Genomic DNA, 24,582 nt, shown 5'->3' with positions numbered 1-24,582 from the left:
AAAATATGCTGCATATATTTCATTAAAGATAAAAAATACATTTAAAAAAATCTGAACATACTTCTGTGCTCAGTTCTGCTCAGCATCATCAGTCTAAAAAACAGAAAAACAAATATATGAATCTTGTTTTTACAAGGGACAGGTTCCATCTTCTGAGATATTGCTGCCCCCTATTGGTGACATTGAATACTTCCATTTCAGTGGTTCAGGATCAAAAAAGAACAATTTCACAATAGAAATTTACATGTCAAATAAAGAAGTAGGCTAACCATAGGATGTATAATAGCTTCTTCCACTTGTTCAACGCCATCTTTATTTTTATTACATCAAAAAACAGCATTAATTGAAAAAGGCTTTACACGTTGTTTTCATTTCCAAACAAAAGAAAGTGATTTAGGAAAATAATCAAGAGTAAATCTTATAATACAATCTGCAGAGCATTTTTCCCTTTTTTAAAATTCCAATAGTGTACATTTATAGTAAATCACTGCTAATAACAATATAATCACTCACCATGCGCTGTCTCCATCCCATTAGGCCTGTTTTTTGCAGATCCTATTGCTTGATCTTAAAAGAACAAGTCCCATTTGAGCATTCACTTTACAAAGAGATTATCTGAAGTGCTTGACTGGGGAGACTGGAATAAAGGCTGTCTCTCATTCAGTCGATATGCATCAGCTCTGACCTACATTAAGTGGACAATCAATACAGCAACAGGAAAATAGCATTTGCAGAGTATGGGACATAGTAGTGCAGTTAAAATGTACATACACTGTATTAAAAACACATGAAAACGTTTTTATCCTCAGTGTTAGATTTAAATAAAGCTGATTAAGTTTTTCCTGTGTTAGGTTAGGATTGTCAAAACTATTTACTATATTTTAAAATAATTTAAATTGTTTTGAGAAATTATTTATTACTTTCCACAAAGTCAGAGGTTTACATACACTAAGATTACCATACCTTTACAGCATGCATGCTGTTTGTACTTGCATACAATTCCATATAACTGTTTCAATTACCATGGTAATGTCCATCCATTTTACCTTTTGGGAAGGAGACGGATTCTGTTTCTATAGAGAGTGGGTTTTTTTTGTTGTTTTTTTTTTTACAGTAAATGGGTTTTGTTGCACAATGTGCAATTCAACCCCAGAACAAACGCAAGGGCGTTCTCAAGATGTCTTTATCCATTTATCCACAGTGAAACGATGGGCTGAAAGGCGATTTGACCATAATTCTAAACGCAACATAACAAAACAAAAGAGATACTGCATCCTACAATACAGATGAAAACGCAAATACTGAAGGAAATGTATCACACATCTGAATTTGATGATAACTGAACTGAATTAAAAATCAAATCTTTTTTTCAATATTCTAGCTTGTAGCAAATAGAAAATATTTTGATCATTCTAACTGGCCTAAAAGAGGAATAGTATAGTCAGGCATTTGATGTCAGACAGTAATAAAAAAAAAAAAGTATTATAAAAAACTGTCTTGTTTTGTTGTATACAATGTAGTGTAGAGTTTAAAATGAAATTAAACTAAAGCCGAGTATATGCCCTTTCTTACAAGTCAACAGTTTATTTTGAAAGGTCAGCCCGGAACCGGTTTTTACCAGCCAAACATTACCGAGGAGTCGGTCTCCTCCGCTTCCTCCTGCCTGCCTCTGCTGCTCTCCGTTGAGCTACGTCGGCCGAGTCCACCGCATACCGTACTAAATGCCAAATGATGCATCGAGGGTGGGTTTTAATTGTACCACCCGCTATGCAGAGCTGGTGCTCGGCGCTCGATTTGTAGCCGTTTGTCTTGTGAGATAGGCCGAGAACAGACACCAGGAAGCTGAAGAAAAAAAGAAACTGAGAGCAGACAGACAGGAGGCCACGGTTTCCCCCTCAAACACACACACACATCACCGGGGCCTTGATGGTGATGTATGCAAGGAAACCAGCAAGAGTCAGCGATGGGTAAATCAAGCACTGTTCATAACATTGTCATATGCAATCAAGGAGCATATGTGTAGCAGTTTTAATCTAAGGGATGGTATCGTTCTGTTAGCTGTTAGCTGCCATGGCTACCTGCTAACTGCATTTGGTTAGCTAGGGGTTCCGGTTTTTTTTTTTTTTTTTTTTTAGCTAGGCTACAAACGTTAGCATGACGTTAACTAAAAAATACTGATCGAAGATTTGTAATACACACCTATATACATATTTCTTGTTAAGTGATTGAGGATTTTAGTCATTTGTTTTTTATTTTCATTCCCAAACAACTGGGTACAAGATGGAAATCGTGCTAACTTTGCCAACGTTTGCTAACTTAAAGACATCCACAAAGTGTGTTGGAAGAAAACTAACGAAGGTGACGGTGCAAACTGACATTGAAAATTGTTCTGTGTGTTTCCACAGGTGCAACGAAAGAAGGGATTCACAGTCCTATCAGGTACTGTTTCGCCGTTTTATTCTGGCGCATCAACGTTCAGTGCCTTGCAAAGTATTCATATATGAACTTAATTATTTACATTTTATCACGTCACATCTGATGTCAGTGTATTTCACAGTAAGTAATGCCACGGGCCAAAACAAAGTAGCACATGGCTGGGAAATAGAAGGATAAAAAAAAACCTTTTTTTCAAAATGTTGGACAAGTGTGCCTTTGCTTTCTGGAAGCGGAACCTCTGCCTCAAGTCTTCTGCATCCTCTTAACAGGTTTTCTTTCAGGATTGCCTTCTTCTCCTCATTAACTCTGACCAGTATTCCTGTCACTGCTGAAGAAATGCTTCCCAACAACTGCCAGCACCATGTTTCACTGTGGGGATGGTGTTTTCAGGATGATGAGCAGTGGGCTAAAAAAAAGTTCAGTTCTCATCTGGCCAGAGCACCTTCTTCCACTTGTTTAACGTTCCTTACAAGAACTTTGGCAAACTGCAAAACATGACTGACTTCCTATCGCTTTCTTTCAACCATGGCTTTCTCCATGACTCTTTGTAATATAGGCCAATTTTGTGTAGTGCACATCTTATAGTTGACCTGCTGACAGATTATCCCACCTGAGCTGTAGATGTCTGCAGCTCCTCCATTGTTTTCATGGGCTTCTTGGTGGCTTGCCTGGCCTGTATGTTTAGATGGACGGCCTTAAACGTCTCCACAACGGTTTTTGCTGACCTGCCTGCTGTATTTCTTGGTTTTCGTGATGCCGTTTATTCACTAAAGTTCTCTAACAAACCTCTGAGTTTACATTACACACAAGTGGACTCTGTTCACTAATGAGGTGGCCTTGCAGTGAAAGGACCTGGATGTAAATGCACACCACATTTTTCCGATTTGTAAAAAATGTTAAGAGCCATGTTGCCTTTTTCTTTCACTTCACCATTATGCAATGTTTCGTGTTAGTCTATCACATGAAATACAATAAAGTACTCGCGTTTTCTTTTTCTGTTGGTAGGAAATAGGAAAGTCCAAGCAGTAGGAATACTTTTGCAAGGCTCTGTAGTCAAAGGTGTCTGTTAAACCTTATTCCTAAATCTTAATGTATTACTTCAGTTAGATGGTGGCTTGTTATATTTTTTACTCCGGTTGGCCCTAAAAGCTAAATAAATCATTACTTATTTCCGCTCTTGTGAATAGAGGTTTCGGGTGGCTAGATGTATCCAAACTTAGAACTCCAACTTCACGATAACTGTTTCAAGTTTGAGCCTCAGCGGTGTCACCTACTCTCCACTCTTTCTTTTCTAGACCCATAAATCTCAGCCAAAGAGCCAGTCCAGCAGCCTTCACCGCTACAAGATGCGTGATGGTTCATCAGATCCCATACCCCCTTACAAGGTGCTGCGACGGTCTGATGAAAGTCCGGTCAGCAGACAGGGAGATGTTATGGGGCAACATGGCAAGGCCAAAACCTCCTTTACCGTTCGAGGAAAAAATGGTAAGCCTTGGTGTAATGGCTTTGCAGAGACAAATGGTGTTTACTTTGGGTTCCCTCAAATGAGGGAAAAATAGACCTTTGTTTTGGATGAATGCTCACAAGCTGCTGTGTCTGTCTGTCATCCAATTGGGAGTTTATAATTATCAGCAGTTTTACCAGATAAAGATAATTTTCCATGGCTCTTCTGTGGCATTTTTTGTGTCGATGTCTGACATATTGTACATGCATATTCTATGCTATGTGCAGTTGTGGTCATTGGCAGGAATTTCATATTGATTTTGGGCTTTGAAATATTTTAATCATTCTTTTGTCAGGGAGAATTGAGCATACAACATCCAGCTGCAGGGATTAACAAAAAAAAAACTCAGCAGGACCTGTTAACTGCTCGTTAGCCATGATGACTGATTTTACCTGGTAGTTTCTCTTCGCCAGCATAACAGCTGGTGTTTAACAGCATCTGTTGGGTTTAACAATGCTCAGAACAGTTTGAACCATGTCTTAGCAACTGGGGATGCAAGGGTCCAAATGAGAAGTGGTTGCAAATACAGGTTGTTTGGATATGTCATCACTTTGCTAGGGTCTGGAGGTCACTACCAGATAATATGAAATTGGTTGGTACAAACAGAAAGAACCCATCAATGACCAAAGCTCAGGCCTGCCATGAAGAGAAAAACTGCAAGAACACCAGTGTCGCTGTCCACCAGTAGTTAGGTTTTACATTGCTATGGTTTGAGAAAGTGCCCTCCAAACTATGAGACCCTGGCTCTTAAAATCAAATTTTTTCTACTAAAAGTTATTGCTGCCCACATGAACAAGCCAAGGGCCTTTTGGTGAAAAGATTTATGGTCAGATGAGACAAAGATTCAGTGGCAGGATCATGCTGGCGATCTGTTTTCACTGTCAGTGCATTGCACTAGATGAATGAAATAATTAGGGAGAACTACTTCCAAATTCTTCAAATTTTCCTCAAGTCAAAAGCTAAATGGTTGTAACTTGGACACAATTGAACGTTCCATTTAGGAAATTGTCCCAAACGCTGGTTTTAGAATGGGCAAAGGAGGCAACCCTAAGCTTTACTAATGACCATACTGAACCTTTGCCCTCTTTTTAAAAAAGAGGTGGTTTATGCCTGAATCCAGGTCTGTTTTACAAAACTTTAGTAAAATTTAGGTTAAAGCTATCAATTCTGGCAAGAAGAGTTGTCAATTATCCAAGCAGAATCATGCCAGAGTCTTGTATCGCCAAAATGCATGTGGTTGAGTTGTAACTTGCTAAGAGACATTTCATCAAATTAGTTGCATTTTTTTTTTTTAGCATTTTTTTTTTTTAGAGCTGGAGGTCTAATTTTGACCATATGTAGATTAGAGAAAATCCACCATAAGCAAATTAATGCACCCAGAACCTGTTTATAAAACTAATTCAAGATGTAAGTGATTTAATCATTCCACTCTGGAGCTGAACAGTCAAACAAATCATTCGCAGCCTAAAATTAATGACTACTTTGGTTTTGAGTAAACTTCTGACCACAACTATGCTCTCTAACCACTCCTTAGATGGTGTTTTGTGCTGTAGGATTAAAAGCAATGATCAATCTTTCCCGAATGAACTGAAAGCTTGTGAGAATGCTTGCAATCAACTAGCCGTCACATCACAACATAATGCCTCAAATGCAAAACGGCACCATGTGTAAGTCAGAGTGCGGCGTGTTTATCTGACTAAAGAATTTGTTACAGGGACCAGCGGCTCTCCTCAGGATGCCTCTCACAACAACAGCTCCAACCAATGCACTGAAACTCTTGCGAGCCAGAGCAAGCCTGCAGAGAGAGTGAGTTACTGTTCCTGTTATCTGATTATTTACCCTCCTTCCTTTTCCTGCTGAACGTTTTGTCAGATTTGCTTTGAAGCATTACATGTGCCGTTTTCTCAAGCCTTTTTATGTGTAAATGTTCATCAAAAGAAACTCAACAACAGGATAACATTTAAAAGGTGTCCCCGAGCCATGCACACACAGGCAAGCGATCATCTCCAAAGCCATGCCAGACGTTATCACTTGATTTGTTGCTTGTTGTTATGATCTTATGTTTTTGTTGATCTGGTGCTGCTTATGGACGTCTTTGTTAGTTTGTAGTTTTGAGTTGGAGAATTTGTTGGAGAGTTTGTGTGACTAATATGGTGTTGAAGAGAGATTTCACTTGTGCTCTCTTGCAAATAATTGCCCTATATTTAGCTCCATCAATCTTTCCATGAACTCTGACCACTTACCCTGTCCCTGCTTAAAAAATGCATCCACAGCACAATTCTGCCACCAGCATGCCTCATGGTGTGTTCAGGGTGATGAACAGTGTTAGTTTTATGAAAAAATGTTGTCCAACATTGTTCTCTTTTCTGACCAGTCCATGTTTGCTGTGTGTACCCTACATGTCCTGTTGGCACACTGCAAATGGCACTTCTTATGCCTCTTCTATTTTCTTCTTGCCATCATGTCTTCCCTCAAGGCCAGATTTGTGGACTGCACAACAACACACTGCCTCACATGAGCTGTGGATATCTGCAGCTCCTCCAGAATGTTGTGATACCAATATAAGTTGCAGTAATGCCTATTTTGTTCTTTCCTCTCCTTCTCATCTGTGCTTCCATCACTCTGTAACATTTAGGGGACGATCATTTGTGTTCGCTGTGGGCATCTGTGGCTGTGAGACTCTATCCAACTGGCTAAATATTACTGTAGCATTTACAATGCTAGTTCATAACTCTTGGAATATATTAGCCATCAATCATTGCAATCCAAACAGTCCTTTGCGATATGAATATTGTGCACACTGATATAGTGACGATTAGGGTTGGGCGGTATCCAAATTCTGATACCTTCATACCGTCTCCACATTTTACCTCGGTAAACAGCATTACCGTGACTAATTAAAAATTATGACTTAAGGCTGAGACGGCGTCACCAAACTGTTGACTTGTGCCTACTTGTTCAGAAATTAAATACCAAACACTAATAATGAAACAATAACAACATAATGTGCACAATATTAACGTTTATTAGAAACAGCTTAAAAAGTGCAAATATAACAGTCAAAAAAATTAAACTAACCTGATCACCCAAAACAGTTTTTGCGCAGAATGCGCACACAAATCAATTAAATTAAATCATAGCCTGAACAACTTTAAATAACAAAAAGAGCGACCTTTAAAAAAGTGGTAAAAGTAAAAGAAACAAATAATAGCAGTGAGCTGGGTGGCAAGTGTCAACAGGTTTAGTCAAGATTTTAAGCCAGAAAAAACAGCATGTTAACTTTTTCTGGATTTAACACGGAACGTTGGGGACTTACAACTTTTCCCGCGGTGCTGAAAACCCGTTCCGACGGCGAGCTTGTGGCACAGACGCACAGGTACTTTCTGGCCACTCGTGTCATCAGGGGAAAACGCCCGGCAGCACATTTCTACCACAGAAGTGGGTCTTTGCTTGGATAACCTGCTCCAAACAGTAGGCTGTTATATCAGCTCCGACTCGGTCTTCTACGCTGCCGATGGGACCTGCCACTGCATCGGCTTGTTTTTGCAGAAGACTTCACAGAGTCACCCTTTTTCGTGGGGGTTTGGATTGTGCCTCTCCCTCTTCCACTCTGATGATGACCACTGGACCTGCTGGTGCTTGGTCCTCTAAGCTCACGATGTCAGCCTGTAATTCTGCCTTGGTCTCAGCCAATGCGCTGGCATCAGTCTCATATCCTCCACGGTAACGAGGGTCGAGGAAAGTGCATTTTCGCATTAATTTGCGCACTGAATCGGATTCATATTTGGCCTCTAGCTTTTTTAGAATTCTAGTTTTGATTGACTTTGTTAGCTGGAGGTCGTATTCTGACACAGCCGACACATTGTCCCTGCATAGCTGGAGTATGGGGAGGATAGAAGAACTGGTCACATAATGTTCTCCTGACAAAATATCAGTGAAGTCACTGACTAGTTTCAGTGCGTCGTGAACAGCTTTCAAGACGTCTGTGTCCTGCCAGGTCAGGGACAGGCTGCTCTTTCTGTTGTCAGACAAGACGTGTCTGGTCCCCTGGGCCTGCTCCAGGATGCGCTCCACCATTACCAGTTTGGAGCCCCAGCAAGTTGCGCAGTTGAATGAATGAATGAATTAATAAACAAATGAATTAATAGATGAATAAACAAATGAATTAATAAATAAATAATATATAATCCCCTTAATGTATATTATTATATTTTTCGTTTGCCTATGTTATAACAGATTCAGATTTTTAGATACAAATTTATGCTTACCGTTATGAGGCTATGTTCTGGGAGTCCCAACTCCACTTGCTTCTTGTGGAGTTCACTCTTACGTTGCCAGCTGTGTGAAAAGGCCCCGACAATAATACGGCACACTCCGAGGGCGCGCTCGGTTTTTTGCCTATTGTCATAAATTGCATTTGTGACAGCCAGGTTTAGATTGTGACCGAAGCAGTTAAGCCACGGCCAATGCAGGGACCTGATTGCGGCAGAAATGTTGGCAGCGTTGTCAGTGGTTATGGCTGAAAGTTTTTTCTCGTCAAGTTTCCAGTCCTGAAGTGCAGCTCTGAGCGCTGCAGCAAGGTTGTCCGCCGTATGACTCTCAGGAAAATACGTTGTTTGGAGTCATTTGGATTCAAGTTTCCACTCGGGTGTAATGGTGTGGACAGTCAGGGACATATATGGAGTCATGTTAAATGACGACCACATGTCAGTTGTTAAAGAATAACTGTCGGCCTCTGACAGCGGTACTTGAACCTCATCTCTAACTTTAATACATAAATGTGGGACGGCTGTTTGTGAGAAATGTTTCCGTCCAGGTAGCTCGTACTGGGCATCTAGGACCTTTACCATGTCCTTAAAGGACTTTTTTTCCACCGTGTGGAAAAAGACCATTTCCTTCGCCAAGTATTTTCAATTCAATTCAGTTTTATTTATATAGCGCCAATTCACAACACATGTAGTCTCAAGGCACTTCACAACAATCAGGTACATACATTCCTATTAATCCTAACAATTGAACAGTGCAGTCGGAGTTAGCTTTTTATTCAAATTGGATAAAAAGTTTTTCTATCTAAGGAAACCCAGCAGATTGCATCCAGTCAGTGACTTGCAGCATTCCCTCCTCCCGGATGAGCATGTAGAGACAGTGGACAGTCAATGGCGTTGACTTTGCAGCAATCTGAGCATGCATGTAGCGTATTTTGTCACTGCATCCGTGCAGGTTTTCTAACGGGCACTGTCCCTTTTGTACTTCGTTGTTTTCCCGAAGGCCCCCATTATTGTTGACTGTGTATAAGTGGCGGTGGACTTAGTTGTGGTTGGTCTTGGTCCTGCATCGGTATCAGCAGGAGGTGTTGAAACTGTTGCACTTATTGAACTCGGGGCCAAATGCATCCTCGCAGCAGTGAGTGGACGGTTAATTCTGAGATGCGTCCTTAGGTTCTACGTGTTTCCGTCCCTTGCAGTCACCTTCTTATTACATAATTTACATATTGCCTCATCAGTATTTACTGGCTCCCCCTTCTCATTTGCTAGGAACCTGAAGTATTGCCAGACTGCAGATGTCGTGTTCTTCTTAGCGATGAGTTCATGCGGTGCGCAACTTAACATCTCTCTCTCTCTCTCATTTTTCCTCCTCCTCCTCCTCGCTGTCACGTGATGACGTCACGTTCATAAACATCAAAAGTCTCACTACTGTGAAAGTAAAACTGAAAATTCAACCACATATAAGTGCTGCTGGACATAGATTAATTTTTAGACATTGATTTAATTATCTTATATTTAATCCTTATCTCCTATATTTTCTTATGACTGTATTGAAACTGATACCGTTGCTTTTGAAAGATACCGCAGGTATACCTTATTACCGCCCAACCCTAGTGATGATGATATATTTGTGATAAATTCTGCAGCCTTAGATTGAACAGTACTCATCGAGGTATTCAAATATTAGGATATAAACTCAGGATGCAAGTTGGATATTAGGTGACGTCTGCAGTAAATTAGTTGCACCGGATTTTATTTAAACGGACTAAATACAAATGCAAGATGCAGTAGAGTATTAAACCATGTCAAACAACAATGAAAGTGTTACTTTCATTGTTATTGACTCTGTGTTGGTCTGTCACATAAAATCCTAAGAACTCTTTGTTGTTGTAGCGCGACAAAATGTGAGAAAGTTTGAATACTTTTGGAAGGCGCTGTAGTGCACTCAGATTAGGGGTGAGAGATATGTACCTAGAATTTTATCACAATATTTTGTGGTACTATTGTGATAATGATAAAAGTTAGAATTAGAAAAAACTACAACTTTTTAGTATTTTTTTTTTACGTAACTGTGTCTCTGTGACTGCCATTTTGCAACAGGTGGTGGGCCCCCAGTAGGCACACCACCTGCAGGGGGAACCGTGAGGGACCGGTGCAAAGAGGATTGGGCGGCGGACGAAGGTGGAGACCTCGGCGGCACGATCCCCGGATGCTTAGGCTGGCTCCAGGAATGTGGAATGTCACCTCGCTGGTGGGGGAAGGAGCCTGAGCGTGTGCAGGGAGGTCGAGAGTGTGGGTTTGCTTGTTGCCCCCCAGCTCAGCTGTCTCATGTTGGGATTTACCCCAGTGGATGAGAGGGTCGCATTCCTTCGGGTTGGGGATAGGTCTCTGACTGTCATTAAGGCCTACGGGCCGAGCGGTAGTGCGGAGCCTTCTTGGTGTCCCTGTTGGGGGTGCTGGGTAGTGCCCCTCCCGGGGACTCCATTATTCTGCTGGGGGACTTCAACGCCCACGTGGGAAGCGACAGTGACACCTGGAGAGGCGAGATCTGGAGGAATGGCCTCCCCAATCTGAATTTGAGTGGTGCTTTGTTATCGGACATCTGTGCTAGTCACGGATTGTCCATAATGAACACCATGTTCAAACATAAGGGTGTCCATCAGTGCACTTGGCACCAGGATACCCAAGGCAGGAGGTCAATGATCGACTTTGTTGTCGTATAATCAGACCTTCGGCCGTATGTTTTGGACACTCGGGTGAAGAGAGGGGCTGAGCTGTCCACTGATCACCACCTGGTGGTGAGTTGGATCTGCTGGGGGAGGAGAAAGCCGGACAGACTTGGCAGGCCCTAGCGCATAGTGAGGGTCTGCTGGGAACGTCTGGCGGACCCCCTGGCCAGGGATGTATTCAACTCCCACCTCCGGGAGAGCTTCGTCCGTAGCTGCGGCCGTAAGGTCTGCGGTGCCTGTCGCGGCGGCAATCTCCGAACCCGGTGGTGGACACCGGCAGTAAGGGACGCTGTCAAGCTGAAGAAGGAGTCCTATTGGCTGTGGTTGGCTTGTGGGACTCCTGAGGCAGCTAACGGGTACCGTGGGGCCAAGCGTGCCACGGCCCGGGTGGTGGCAGAGTCAAAAACTCGGACCTGGGAGGAGTTTGGGAAGGCCATGGAGAAGGACTACCGGTTGGCACCGAAGCGATTCTGGTAAACCGTCCGGCGCTTCAGGAGGGGGAAGCAGTGCTTCGCCAACACTGTTTACAGTGTTGGTGGGGAGCTGCTGACCTTGACTGGGGACATTATCGGGCAATGGAAAGAGTACTTTGAGGATCTCCTCGATCCTGCCATCACGCATTCCCTGGTGGAAACAGAGGCTGGGGACTCGGGGTTGGACTCTTTCATCACCTGGGCTGAAGTCACCGAGGTGGTTAAAAAGCTCCGTGGTGGCAGGGCTTCGGGGTTGGATGAGGTCTGCCCTGAGTACCTTAAGTCTTTGGATGTTGTGGGGCTGTCATGGTTGACACGCCTCTTCAACATTGCGTGGTGGACGGGGACAGTGCCTTTGGATTGGCAGACTGGGGTGGTGGTCCCCCTTTATAAGAAGGGTGACTGGAGGGTGTGTTCCAACTACAGGAGGATCACACTCCTCAGCCTCCCTGGTAAGGCCTACGCCCGGGTATTGGAGAGTAGAGTCCGACCGATAGTCGAACCTCGGCTTCAGGAGGAACAGTGTGGTTTTCGTCCCAGTTGTGGAACACTGGACCAGCTCTATACCCTCTACAGGGTACTTGAGGGTTCATGGGAGTTTGCCCAAACGGTCCACATGTGTTTTGTGGACCTGGGGAAAGCATTCGACTGTGTCCCTCGTGATGACCTGTGGGGGGTGCTCCAGGAGTATGGAATCGGGGGCCCTTTATTAGGGGCCATCCGGTCAATGTACAAGCGGAGCAGGAGTTTAGTTCGCATTGCCGGCACTAAGTCGGATCTGTTCCCGGTGCATGTTGGACTCCGGCAGGGCTGCCCTTTGTCACCGGTCCTGTTCATAACTTTTATGGACAGGATTTCTAGGCGCAGCCAAGGGCCGGAGGGGGTCTGGTTTGGGGACCAGAGGATTTCATCTCTTCTTTTTGCAGATGACGTGGTCCTGCTGGCCCCCTCTAGCCAAGACCTACAGCATGTGCTGTGGCGGTTCACAGCCAAGTGTGAAGTGGCTGGGATGAAGATCAGCTCCTCCAAGTCCGAGGCCTTGGTTCTCGACCAGAAAAGGGTGGCTTGTCCTCTTCAGGTTGGAGGGGAGTTCCTGCCTCAAGTGGAGGAGTTCAAGTATCTCGGGGTCTTGTTCACGAGTGAAGGAAGAATGGAGCGGGAGATCGACAGACGGATCGGTGCGGCTGCCACAGTAATGGGGGCCCCACGGCCCGGAGCTCGGAGTAGAGCCGCTGCTCCTCCACATCGAGAGGAGCCAGTTGAGGTGGCTCGGGTATCTATACCGGATGCCTCCTGGGAGGTGTTCCAGGCACGTCCCACCGGGAGGAGGCCCAGGGGACGAGTACGAGTATTTTGTGGTACTATTGTGATAATGATAAAAGTTAGAATTAGAAAAAACTACAACTTTTCAGTATTTTCTTTTTAGGTAACTGTGTCTCTTTGACTGCCATTTTGCAACAGGCTTCTTCAGGACATCAGTTAAATAAAGAAGGGTGATTTTCATCAATGAACTGCACACAGTAACTGCATTTGATCATATTTTTGAATGTATTCATATTTGTTGATGCTCTCATGGAACAGACAGTGGAGAAAACGGTAAAAGTAACGATCCCAATAACAGGGCCACTTTTTGAGTTTTCAATCATCAGTTTTAACAGGCACATGCAAACACGAACATATCTCTCCCACTCTGTCTTCACTCCACTGGCTGCCTGTGCGCCAAAGAATTGATTTTAAAATTCTACTCTTTTTCATCTCCAGCTTTCCTGCAAACTTTGTCCGGCCCACAGTATGGCTTGATCTTTATCCTTTGACATCTCTCTCAACACTAGGACCCTGCTGACGACTGGACAGAACACATTAGCTCCTCCGGCAAGAAGTACTACTACAACTGTAGGACTGAAGTTTCCCAGTGGGAGAAGCCCAAGGACCTGCTGGAGAGGCAAGGCAAAGTTTCATCTCAGCCTCCAAGCATTAACGTTTTGAACCATTAACATACCTCACTCTGCGTTGTGCAGCAGTGCTTCGAGTGTCACTCTCCATACATTACTTTTCATGTGCATAGTCACACTGGATTCACAAATATGCTTGCTTTATTTTAGGGAACAGCGGCAGAAAGACTCAGCCAAGATGGGAGCAAACAGTTTCCCCAAGGACATGGACTATAGACAAGAGGCCTTGCAGGACAAAGCCACAACTAGTAAGAATAAGCTGTGAAATGATGTTTATTTAACTACATAATTACTCTTGTGAGACATTATCCATTCGTTAGTAAAGTATGGCCACAAATTATATTCTGTGTAGTTTTCTGCATTTACCGATTTCACTGTTCTGCTTTTTTACCCAGAGACGACATCAGGGGACCAATCCACGTCATCAAACAGCAGCCTTTCCTCCTCTCTCTCTTCTTCTCAGAGCCTAAACTCTGCAGCTGGATCTTTAGGGTCCACCCCTTCCAACATGTCATCTTCCTCCTCATCTACAGTGCAGGGGGCTCCATGTGTGCAGTCGCAATCCTCTGCACTGCTTCAGGACCCGGCCGTCCTGCATCAGTTCCTTCCGGCTCTGCAGGCAACTCTGCAGATGAACAACGGCAACATGGACATGGCCAAGCTCAATGAAGGTGAGGACAGTATGGACTTGGAGCACAATATCTTAATACCTAATTTTCTTTAATATAAAACTCATATTGGTCACATCAGATAAAACCTGTACATATATGTCTCAGTTAGCACTGTAGTGGGTATGTGGGATCACTGAGTGGCTTACCTGACCCTCACAGCTCCAAACTAGGACAGAAAACACTATCTATAACCTCAGGCAGCATTTAGCTCTTCATCCACAGTCTATGATGATGAAAAGAACAACATCTGTTTTACTTTATTATCTGGTGGGGTGGAAACCCGTCACAGTGGTGTTGTTGCCTCCAAAACAGCCCTTTGCTTCTGTAAACCTGAGTCCCCCTTCTTAATCATAGGTGAACTGAGTCTTAAGCTTAATTAGCAGGTAAATGTCTTAGTTTCTGCCAAATGCTAAAACTTAAGGTGTCTAATCATATTGGTATTGTTACTAGCATCTCTTCTGTACAGCTGCAGACTGATGGAAAACCATGAGCTGTGCATGCAGGCTACCTTTGCTGTTTCTTTACTTATTAACTTGGGGGGAATTCTCCTGATCTCATCCCAATTATTGGATCAGAGTCCCTATCCCACAAATTTTAAATGATATGCATTGGAGTTCTTAACCAATCGCAATACCCGTTAGGGCACTGTCAGGATTGTTTTCATCTGCAGCCCAATCTTCTGCGCATGTTTCACTCCTTTTACTGTCACATTGATAGCAGCTTCCTGTCTGTTTGATAGATCTAACAGAGAGCAGCTGAAATGCTAGTAATTAAAATGTAAGTTGTTCAGAAAACAGCTCCAAGGTCATTAGGCAAGAGCCAAATTTATATGTGGGTTTTGTTTGCGCATGATTAACTGAAACTAAAATTTAAAATATGATCTGAATATCACTGAGTCGTATTGAAAGGGAGGAACGTCCTAGCATTAGCCTTAAACTTCAGCAAACTTCTCAGCATGAAAACTCCGCAAAACAAGGCAACATTAGGTAGGCTAATATATTTAAATGTCCATGTGGTCACTATTTACATACTAATGTATTGGACCAACTGGATTGGCTGTCACCGGCCTGATGGTTACACCTGGTGCAGAGGAGCTATTATTAAATATGTCTGAAACAATTATTTTGTTGCTAAATACTGTTAATGCAAACTTTGAATTATGTAGCGGTGTGTTTGTCAAAGCCTGCAAGATTTTATAATACACTTGTGTACCTTGTGTGGTACGCTATATCACCTTTTAACCTTTTAAATTAATCGACCCCTTCAGGACGAGCATCTTTATTGCTCAGTAATACACTTTTTTGCTGCATGTTTGTTGCAAACGTGATTCATAACCAAACACCAGTATTTGCCAGTGTTCCTGACCAATCTTAGCCCAGTCCCCATGAGCAAGGTCCATTCTGTTTCTATGCTGCAACTGTCTTTTTCAGATCCCTCCTGAAATTTCCAATAGAAATCAAGTCGGGCATCTATTCTTGTATCTTTCAGGATGTATTCTGAAACCAAGCCTTTGTGCAGTTTTAGATATATTTTCTCCCCAGATATCCTGATACCTGAATGAATCCATCTGGTCCTCCACATGCTGCAGGTTTCCAGTGCCAGAGGAAGCAAAGCAGTCCCATAGCACCACCATGCTTCACTGTAGGCAGGGTGTTCTTTTCACCAGATGCTTCCTTTGTCCTCCTTGATCGAAGATCCACAGAACTGTAAAGCCCCAGTTTTGACCCATCACTCCTCTGAACAGAATCTCCAAACTGCTATGGCTGATTTATATAGCTGTGAGCAAATTGGAGCTGACTTTTCTTGTGCTTTTGAATCAGTAGTGGTGTATGTCTAGGAGTTCAGGACTCTAGTCGTTCAGTGTTCAGTATGAGCATTTTTGTAGAAACTGAAACCTCAATGGATGCTGCCTCCACCATTTTTTTTTTGTTGCAGGGTTTTTTTTTTTCACTCGTCTACTCAGGATGGCAGCCGTTGATGTCTTCCTTTTTCTGCCACCTGTCCAGACATTTGTGGCGTTCTGTCTTAAGCTCTTGATTGGTTGCTTCAAATATGTGTGAGACCACACCTTATCTGATGATGCGTGCTTCTTTGACAAATTCTGTTCAAGGGGTTGACAAATTTTGAGATTGTATCATTGAAGGTAGGATTAAGTGTTATTAGGATCAAATCTGTCAAATTAGTTTTATTTCACAATTTAAACTGTTCTTGTGCAAACTGTATATTCCAAAAAAAAAAAACAGAAAAATCTAGAAATTTGCAGCAGGTATTTTTTGCTGCTAAACTTGTATAGAATGGTAGTAGTTAAACAGTAACCTTTATAACTGGACTCTGTTCATACTTGATCTGACCGTCATGATTGGCCTTTTCTATTTAATGATGACATTCAGCAGTTGATGGTTCACCTTTCTTTGATGTCTCATCATGTCTTTATTCAGACATGTGTGAAATGTTTTCCTGATGCATGGGCAATGTTTCTCATCCATCTAATGAACTTACTTTAGATGAAGCAGTTTTTTTCACTAAGCTGCAGAACATGACAAACCTTCATTTTGTGTTTTTCTTTTTGTCTAGCGTCTGTAGCCTTAATGCCTAGTCTAAATTCCTTCTTTTTTTTTTTTTTTCTTGCTAATGAGGATTTCATCATTCATATTGTTAATTTAACGCAGTCCTTTGCTAGTAATGGATGAAAGTTCTTTGCTGTTGCTGACTAAGCCATTCATCTGTCATTTATGATGAATTTCATCCTGTTTCTGGGAGAATGCAGTGTGTGCTAGTTGGGTAACCTTTGACCTCTTTCTTTTTTGTTGGTAAAATCATATGTACATTAGCCGCCTCTCGCAGCAGGTAAAAAAAGAAAATAAAAAAAGGTCTCCCTTGTTGTGTATGTGCTCAGTGTCACATGTTCCTGTGTATTTTCATTCCTTCCTTCCTCTCTCCAGTCTTGGCAGCTGCTGTCACCCAAGCTTCCTTGCGGTCTGTGCTTCATAAGCTCCTTGCTGCTGGACCTGCTTTCAACGTCTCTGCTCTGCTCTCAGCTGCACAACACTCCAATCAAGGTATGGTATCTTTGCAGCCTTTTACCATTTTCAGCCACAAATGTACCCTTCTCTCTCTGTCTCGTCAGAATACAGTAAAAAAAAAAAAAAAAGGATGTGTATTCCCAACACCAATCCACTGTTTTTTTTCCTAATTTCAGCCCAGCACTCCAGTCAGTCCCCGGTCTCTATGACGACAGATGCGTCATCACCACGCCCATATGTTTCACCTCGGAACGGCACGCCCCAGAACAACCAGAAACCCCTGGGCGTGCATATCGGCAGCGTCACACCATCACAGACTAGAGTACGCTGCTTCATAAATCACTACCTTTTCCTCATCCACAAGCTTTTAGCTTATTGTCACTCTCTTGACTTCCCTCTTTAGGGTGGCATGCCTTCAGGAAAGCAGGGATCAGGGTCTTTGTGTCAGACAACAGAAAAGCGTCCCGAGGACCCAAGAACTCTGCAGCAGAGAAGGTAGTTCTCCATAAGATCATACTTTGTACAACCAGGTCTCTGTGTTATTACAACTGGAAATCGTTTGGGGCATGTCTCTGCCAGCTTTCCTTACCTCAAGACTGAAGTTTTTTGTTCATTCTCTTCCACAAAATATGTCAAACTCAGTCAGATTGGATGGAGAGAATCTGTGAACATCAGCTTTCAAGTCTTGTCCACAGATACTCAATTAGATCTAGGTCTGAAGAGGCCTTCCTAACACATGGATATGCGTTGATCTGAACCATTCTGTTGTAGCTCTGGCTGTATGTTTAGGGTTGGAAGGTAAGCCTCCATCCCTCTATCTATGGAAGCAAATTGTTACCATATTTCAAATGAAAAAGCATTTCCAGAAATGCTTTTTCATTTTAAGAATGTGGCTGCATTATTTGACCCATAAATAAAATTAGTTATCAATAATCCTATTTGCATTTGCATTTTCTTCTTCAAGACTGCTCATTCTTTTACTTAATTAAAATGAAAAAGAAAAATACTTTTGAGATTTATTTTTCAAAATATGCCCCAGCAAATAGATACCAAAATTCAATTTGCATTTTCTTCTTCATGACTGCACATTTTATGCCACAATCAAAAAGAAAACAAAGCAGACTTTGTTTTTTTGTTTTTGTGGTCTGCCTGCAAAGTACTGCCCAGAACTCGAAAACGAAAAAGCATTCCGAGCGGCAGGCGCAGCAGAGTGACGTCAGCAGCCGCTCTTCCTCAGCTCCCTGCTGACCGAGCTACCCATCTTGTTCGGTAGGGGGCGCTGTGCACGTCTGCATTGCATTACATTGCAAACGTGTGGAGAAATTGATTGAATTGCAGCACGGCTGAGCTCAATTTGTGGCAGTGGCAGAACTGGCAGTTCCGGTGGCAGGCTGTGGCATCCTTGTGGCCTGGGACATCCAGCGTGTTTTTAAGCATTTATTTATAATTTTCTGTGAGTGACAATTCAAAATAGTCGCTCTATAATAAACCAGTTGTTTGTGCAATAAATCTTCGTCATCCTTTCAACACGTCACACATACACATAGTGCTATTTATTTTCCATGTCAAGTAAATACAATCACCTTATGTTATGGGTCTAAAGCTGTTAAATAATTAAATCATTATTTAAAGGTAACAGGCTATAACAATAATGACATCCCATTTGCCGATAATCAGCACCAGCTTCGACAAAAACAGCGGCAACCGCATTGGCAAGCTTTTACAGCCGGTCTGGCACCTTCTTGCATCCTCGCGGAATCCCGTGCCACCCTGCGGCAGGCTGTGGCATTCCGGTGGCAGCTTTGGTGGCAGGCTGTAGCGGAACTACCAGTTCTGCCACTGCCACAAATTGAGCTCAGCCGTGCTGCCATTCAATCAATTTCTCGGCACGTTTGCAATGTAATGCAATGCAGACGTGCACAGCGCCCCCTACCGAACAAGCTGGGTAGCTCGGTCAGCAGGGAGCTGAGGAAGAGCGGCTGCTGACGTCACTCTTCTGCGCCCGCAGCTCGGAATGCTTTTTCGTTTTCGAGTTCTGGTCAGTACTTTGCGGGCAGACCACGAAAACGAAAAAGCAAAGTCTGCTTTGTTCTCTTTTTGATTGTGGCATAAAATGTGCAGTCTTGAAGAAGAAAATGCAAATAGGATTATTGATTACTAATTTCATTTATGAGTCAAACAATGCAGCCACATTCTTAAAATGAAAAAGCATTTCTGAAAATGCTTTTTCATTTGAAATATGGTAACGATTTGCTTCCATATCTATCAGGTTTTCTTCTAGGATTGCCCTGTATTTAGCTCCGTCCATCTTTTCGTCACCTCAAACCAGCTCCTATGTCCCTGCTGATGAAAAGCATCCCCACGCCATGATGCTGATACCACCATGTTTCAATATAGGGATGGTCTGTTAATGGTTATTTTCCTGCCACACATTATTCCTGCATGTGGGCATAAAAAGTTAAATTGTGGCCTTATCTGACCGCATGGTTCCTTCCACATGTTCTCCATCCAACAGGACTTCTCATGACTTAACTACTTGTCCTGTTAACAGCTTCTCCCACCTGAGCTGTGGATCTGCACCTCCTGTAGAGTTACCTTTTGACTGTTTCTCTGATTAATGCTCTCCTTACCCAGCCTGTCAGTTTAGTAGGTTTACAGCTGAGCCATGCTCTCTGTATTTCGACAATGGATTGAACAGGGCTCTGTGAGATGCTCAAAGCTTGGGTTGATCCTTCTTTAAACGTCTTCCCAGCTTTCTCCCTGGCTTGTTTGCTGTGCTCCTTGCTCTTCGGGGTGCTGTTTGTTCTCTGACAAACCTCTGAGGCCTTCACAGAACAGCTGGTTTTATAATGAGACTATCAACACAGGTGGACTCTACTAAGTAATAACTGAAGACTAAAGGTTTAACTGGGTTGTATGTAGGGGTGTCAGAGTAAATGGGGGTTGACACAAATGCAAATCATTTTTAGATTTTTGTATAATTTTTCTTCCACCTAATATTTATAATTTAATATAATGATAATTCTGCTCTAAGTTGATATGTCACCTCAAACCAAATTAGAATACATTGAAGTTTGTTCTTGTAACTTGTTCAAGGTACGAATGCTTTTACAAGGCTATGCTTTGTAGTTAACCAGCTGTCTCACTCCAGCAGCCAGGAGATTCTGTGCACGGGTCCAAACATATCTGCTTTGCCCCATGCACCCTCCAGCAGCAGCGCCGGCCAAACCCAGTCGGACTCCCCTGGCTCCTTCACCCCCACCCTGGCGACTCATTTCGATGAAAACCTCATCCGACACATCCAAGGGTGGCCTTCAGAGAACACTGAGAAGCAGGTAATTTCAGTCAGACTCTCAGAACCTCGCGTAGCTCCTGATCTTGTTGGGTCTTATAGTTGAGATGTGTTGGCACTGCTGACAACACTGTGATCCCGTTTCAACAGGCGGCTCGGTTGCGAGAGGATTTACACAACATGGGCAGCCTGTACATGTCTGAAATCTGCACCGAGATGAAAAACCTTCGCTCTCTGGTCAGGGTGTGCGAAATCCAGGCTACACTGAGGGAACAGAGGTAGAGGAAATAAGATTTGCATGAACATGCAGGCGAGATGTACAAACACACTCTAATCCGGGCTTGTGTTTTTCAGAGTTCTGTTTCTGAGGCAGCAGAGCAAAGAGCTGGACAAACTGAAGAACCAGAACTCCTACATGGTGTGAGGAGCTGAGAACGTCTGTGTGCAGAAAAGGCTGAAATATGGACAGCAAGCTGCTGCAGCCTGTTTCTTTTCTCTGCTGTGTCAAACAGCTACAGACGAGTCCTTTTTCTTTTTCCACCTCCTTTCATTTAACATTTTCTTTTCAGTGTCCACCATGACTTGTTTCTCTGAAAAGCCAGACTCGTGGTTCAGACACGTAAACCAAGTGGACACAGAGGACCTGTGACTATTCGTAGACCGCACCTTCTTGGACCATGGAGCTTGGATTGTGTGTATCATATTGGGTGAACTTGTTTTCCGGCGTGTTTTGATGTGTAGTGTTGAGGACGAGATTCAAGACGAACTAAAACAAACATCTTAGCGTTTGTGCAGCAGCTCGTTGGGTTGATGAACAAGGCTGTTCCTTGCACTTCTAAAACAGACTTTCTCATACATTTAAAGCTTACAGATTGATTCTCACTGATGTTACGATTTCTTTTTTATTCACTATATTTAGAAATTGTTTTAGCATCTTGTGTTTGAGATGAGCTGAAATCTTCCTGGTATTACTTATTCCATCTGTTTTCTCAATCCCAACTGATGGGAATCTGTTTTTCCAGTCAGAAGAAGTTCTGTCTGAACACTGGAGATGTTTAAGAACCATTCTGTTTAAAGCATACATCTGCTAGACGCACAGTAGCCGCTTGTAAAACCGAGGTTCTGTACATTATTGTCTCTCAGCTGCCAACTCTCATTCCCTCTGTAGTTTATACACAATCAGCCATGTTCTGTTTCTTATCTCGGAACGTACTGCATTCCTTTTGATTTACCTTGGAAAGAGATTTTGTGTCACATTACAAAAGTGATTGAATTTACATTCGCACAAAGTTAAATTATTGTTGCACATGATTACCGTCCATGTAGTGAAACGGAAAAGGCAAAGTGGGAAGGCATGTTCTCCGTTTTGTTTCTGTAAGGACATCGACGCTTTCATTTTTGATGCAGCTGCGGTTGCTGCACACGTTTTTGTTACCTGACTGTAGCCTGATCGGGTTACGTGGTTTCTTTTTTTTTAAGGATTAACTCTTTACAATAGGGAAGACTTTTTATACCAACATCATATTTAGCTGCAGTCATACACTTTTATCGCCTATAAAACAAATTCCTGTCTCGCTACTCTTTCAATAGATTCCATCAGGTCTGATGTGCACCTTTTTGGGGGGGGGGGGAGTTAGGGAGGTGGGGTATTTAGGGTATTTGTATTCCATAAAGTAAAATATGTGAATAAATACTATACTGCACCTAATGCTTGACTTCTTATTTCCTTGATTGATTTGCTAAGTAGGTGGAGCTCAATACATTACCTTTAAAATACCTTTTAAAATGTATTTATGTAATTTACTTCAAAGAGTAACTCCTTTAGATTTATTATCTGCAGTGATATGTTTGTCTTTATCTTGATGATTAAGGGTTGCAGTTAATAAAAAAAAAACATAATTCAGGTTCAGAGAAAACCAGAACATAGCTTAAAACCCATAAAAATGATTTTGTTATACAGAAATGGTATACTTGGTGTGGGCCACTGTGGCACAGTATGAAGAGTTTTGCCATCTGAAAGTTGTGGGTTCATTTCCAACTTCCTGTCACATGGGTGTATGCGGCTCTAGTGTAAAGCACATTGAGTGGTGGTTATTACTAGAGAAGCACTATATACACCCATTTAGTCCATTTACCATATTATGGCCTTTACATGGAGAAGACTGCTGACCATTCTCATGTTTATTAATCGGAAGTGAATTCTTTACCTCCTATTGGATGATTCAAACCTTTAAAAGGAGGATTTGGAAAAACCAAAAAGGAAGGATACAAGGATCAAATGAGGAATATGGGAAATGAGGGAGGAAGAAAAAGAAATTAAGGGTACGAGTAAGGTAGGAAGGAACAAACAATAGAGGAAAAATGCAAAATGGAGGAAGGCAAGAACTGAGAAAAGGAAGGGCACAACATTTAGACAACAAATAGGGAATAAAGTAAACTTGGCTGACCTAAACCTCATGGAGAATCTATGGAGTGTTGTCAAGGTGAAGATATGAGACCAGACTCAACATTGCAGGTGACCTGAAGACTGCTATCAAAGCAACTTGGGCTTCCATTATACAGTAATTCATGCTAAAGGAGCCCCAACCAAGTATTGGCTTTTCAGAAGCCTGATATTTCTGTAAAATATCCCTTTTTACTGATCTTATTCAATATTCTAATACAGTAAGACACTGAGTTTTGTTTATTTTCTGTAAGCCATTACCATCACAATTACAAGAAATATGTCAGTCTATGTAATTAATCTATATAATATATTGGTTTCACTTTCTAAAATGGGTCAAATGAGCACCTGGGCATACTTTTTAGTAGGCTGACATTTCTGTGCCAGCAGTCCATTTATTCTGGTCTGAGGTAATCTGGTTCTTTGAGAAACAGAATTTTGGGTTTTCGCTGTAAGCGGCTAAAATACGCTTAGTATACATAATGAATCTATATAATACATGTAACTTTTTAAATGAAATCTCTGAAGAATTAACTTTCTGATTAAATCCTAAATTACTGAGATTCCCCTGTATGCTATAGTTCACTTTATGTACGTTAATCATCCAATAAGAGCTCTTGTCTCAAAACAATATTCAGCACTTGTAATTGTTCTTAGGCCACCAGATGGTAGCATGGGGCACTTTTCTCTTGAACCCTGTGCTTATCTGAGCATGTGTTTCACAGTTGACTTCCATCAGATTAAAAAACCCATTACCTCATATGTTACATGTGAGATGTGGCTGAAACAGCAGCCAGGCTGCTGGATAAAATCAAACTGAGTTGAGCCCTGGTCAGATAGGGCAACATCAGTTACAGACACCTTGGAAATGTTTACAGCCTCAGCTCCGAGGCTCTGTACAGATGATAATACAGATATATAAATAGTCCAGATATATAAATGATAATACAGAACTTGTGCCTGATGAGGAAGAAAAAACAGTAGTGGCAAGAAACATAAAAACAGTGAGCCCAGAAACACCTTGTGATTCAAAGTTTGTCCAATTTGCTTTCTGAGTTGTTCTCCATCACACTTAATTAGGGTTCTAAGAATCAGGTTAATTCTTTTTTTTAATCTAACCTAATTTGTGCACTTTTACACAACAGATTCCATACTGTCACTGTTTATTAAACAAAATCAAAGCCTTAAAAGAAAAAGAAACTAAGCACATCCTTGCTGTTTTCACAGGATTTAAGAGATAAAGTAGAAGTCAGATGCTGCTAATGAAGTCCACTGGATTGAACTGATCTTCAGCACCTCTGAACACCTCTATAACAGCAGGAGCTCTGGCTGTTTGCAGGTCTGGAGCATGCAGGCTGTGTCAACACAATGGTGGGAATACAGCAGCAATAACTCTATAGGAACGGTTGCTGCTCATCATTCTGTGAAAGGTTATAAGGCTTACTGATAAAATAAATACATGATGTGTTGAATATGTGGCCATTAAATAATAAATACACAGTGAAACAGTTACAATATACTCGTCTGCTAGAATATCTTATTGAAAACATGTTTAATTCCATATTTCTTTAATTATCTGCATGTATTTGTTTTTATTTTTTATTTGAATAAATAATGAAGCGTATTTGGGCATTGTTGCCTTGCAGCACGAAGGCCCTGGGTTTGAATATTTTTTTTTTTTGCAGGAGTTTGCAAGTTCTCCTGCATGAGTGGGTTTTCCCTGGGTACTCTTCCACAGTCTTGACCTCTCTAAATTACTTTTAGGTATGTGTGTGTGTCTGGTTATTTCTTCTG

General features: G+C 42.2%; 2 protein-coding genes across 6 annotated transcripts in view; one reads left to right on the top strand and one right to left on the bottom strand.

The window, feature by feature from the left end:
- Positions 1 to 1,708, bottom strand: part of LOC124870099 (MAGUK p55 subfamily member 7-like) — a 36,190-nt gene extending 34,482 nt beyond the window's left edge. For 2 of the 3 annotated variants that reach the window (XM_047368581.1, XM_047368582.1), the window contains exons 1-3: positions 1,633 to 1,706; positions 514 to 567; positions 62 to 93 (exon numbers count right to left, since the gene is read on the bottom strand). In XM_047368581.1, coding sequence (XP_047224537.1) covers positions 62 to 89 — 28 coding nt within the window. In that variant the 5' untranslated portion in view covers positions 90 to 93; positions 514 to 567; positions 1,633 to 1,706. Of the gene's footprint in view, positions 1 to 61; positions 94 to 513; positions 568 to 1,632 lie in introns of all 3 variants that reach the window. The other variant, XM_047368583.1, reaches the window with a different exon arrangement.
- On the top strand, positions 1,669 to 24,307 carry LOC124870100 (WW domain-containing adapter protein with coiled-coil-like). 3 transcript variants are annotated; one of them, XM_047368591.1, is made up of 13 exons: positions 1,669 to 1,967; positions 2,406 to 2,439; positions 3,732 to 3,921; positions 5,655 to 5,746; positions 13,240 to 13,349; positions 13,510 to 13,607; positions 13,755 to 14,030; positions 16,973 to 17,089; positions 17,230 to 17,375; positions 17,457 to 17,548; positions 20,265 to 20,388; positions 20,496 to 20,623; positions 20,700 to 24,307. In XM_047368591.1, the coding sequence occupies exons 1-13, from the start codon at positions 1,927 to 1,929 to the stop codon at positions 20,767 to 20,769; spliced, it is 1,518 nt and encodes a 505-aa protein (XP_047224547.1). In that variant the 5' UTR covers positions 1,669 to 1,926; the 3' UTR covers positions 20,770 to 24,307. The 3 variants fall into 3 exon arrangements, with proteins under 3 accessions (XP_047224547.1, XP_047224546.1, XP_047224545.1); XM_047368590.1 differs by having other exon boundaries at positions 20,208 to 20,388; XM_047368589.1 differs by having other exon boundaries at positions 20,205 to 20,388.
- Positions 24,308 to 24,582: the final 275 nt, after the last annotated feature.

This window comes from Girardinichthys multiradiatus, chromosome 6 (genome assembly GCF_021462225.1).
Source record: "Girardinichthys multiradiatus isolate DD_20200921_A chromosome 6, DD_fGirMul_XY1, whole genome shotgun sequence".
NCBI lineage: Eukaryota > Metazoa > Chordata > Actinopteri > Cyprinodontiformes > Goodeidae > Girardinichthys > Girardinichthys multiradiatus.
This window is presented reverse-complemented; position numbering and strand designations above follow the sequence as displayed.

Coding starts and splice junctions, on each gene's coding strand:
- LOC124870100 (XM_047368589.1), top strand. CDS start 1,927: ATGGTGATGTATGCAAGGAAACCAGCAAGAGTCAGCGATGG. Junction 5,747..13,239: donor AGAGCAAGCCTGCAGAGAGA/GTGAGTTACTGT, acceptor TCTCAACACTAG/GACCCTGCTGACGACTGGAC. Junction 13,608..13,754: donor GCAGGACAAAGCCACAACTA/GTAAGAATAAGC, acceptor TTTTTTACCCAG/AGACGACATCAGGGGACCAA.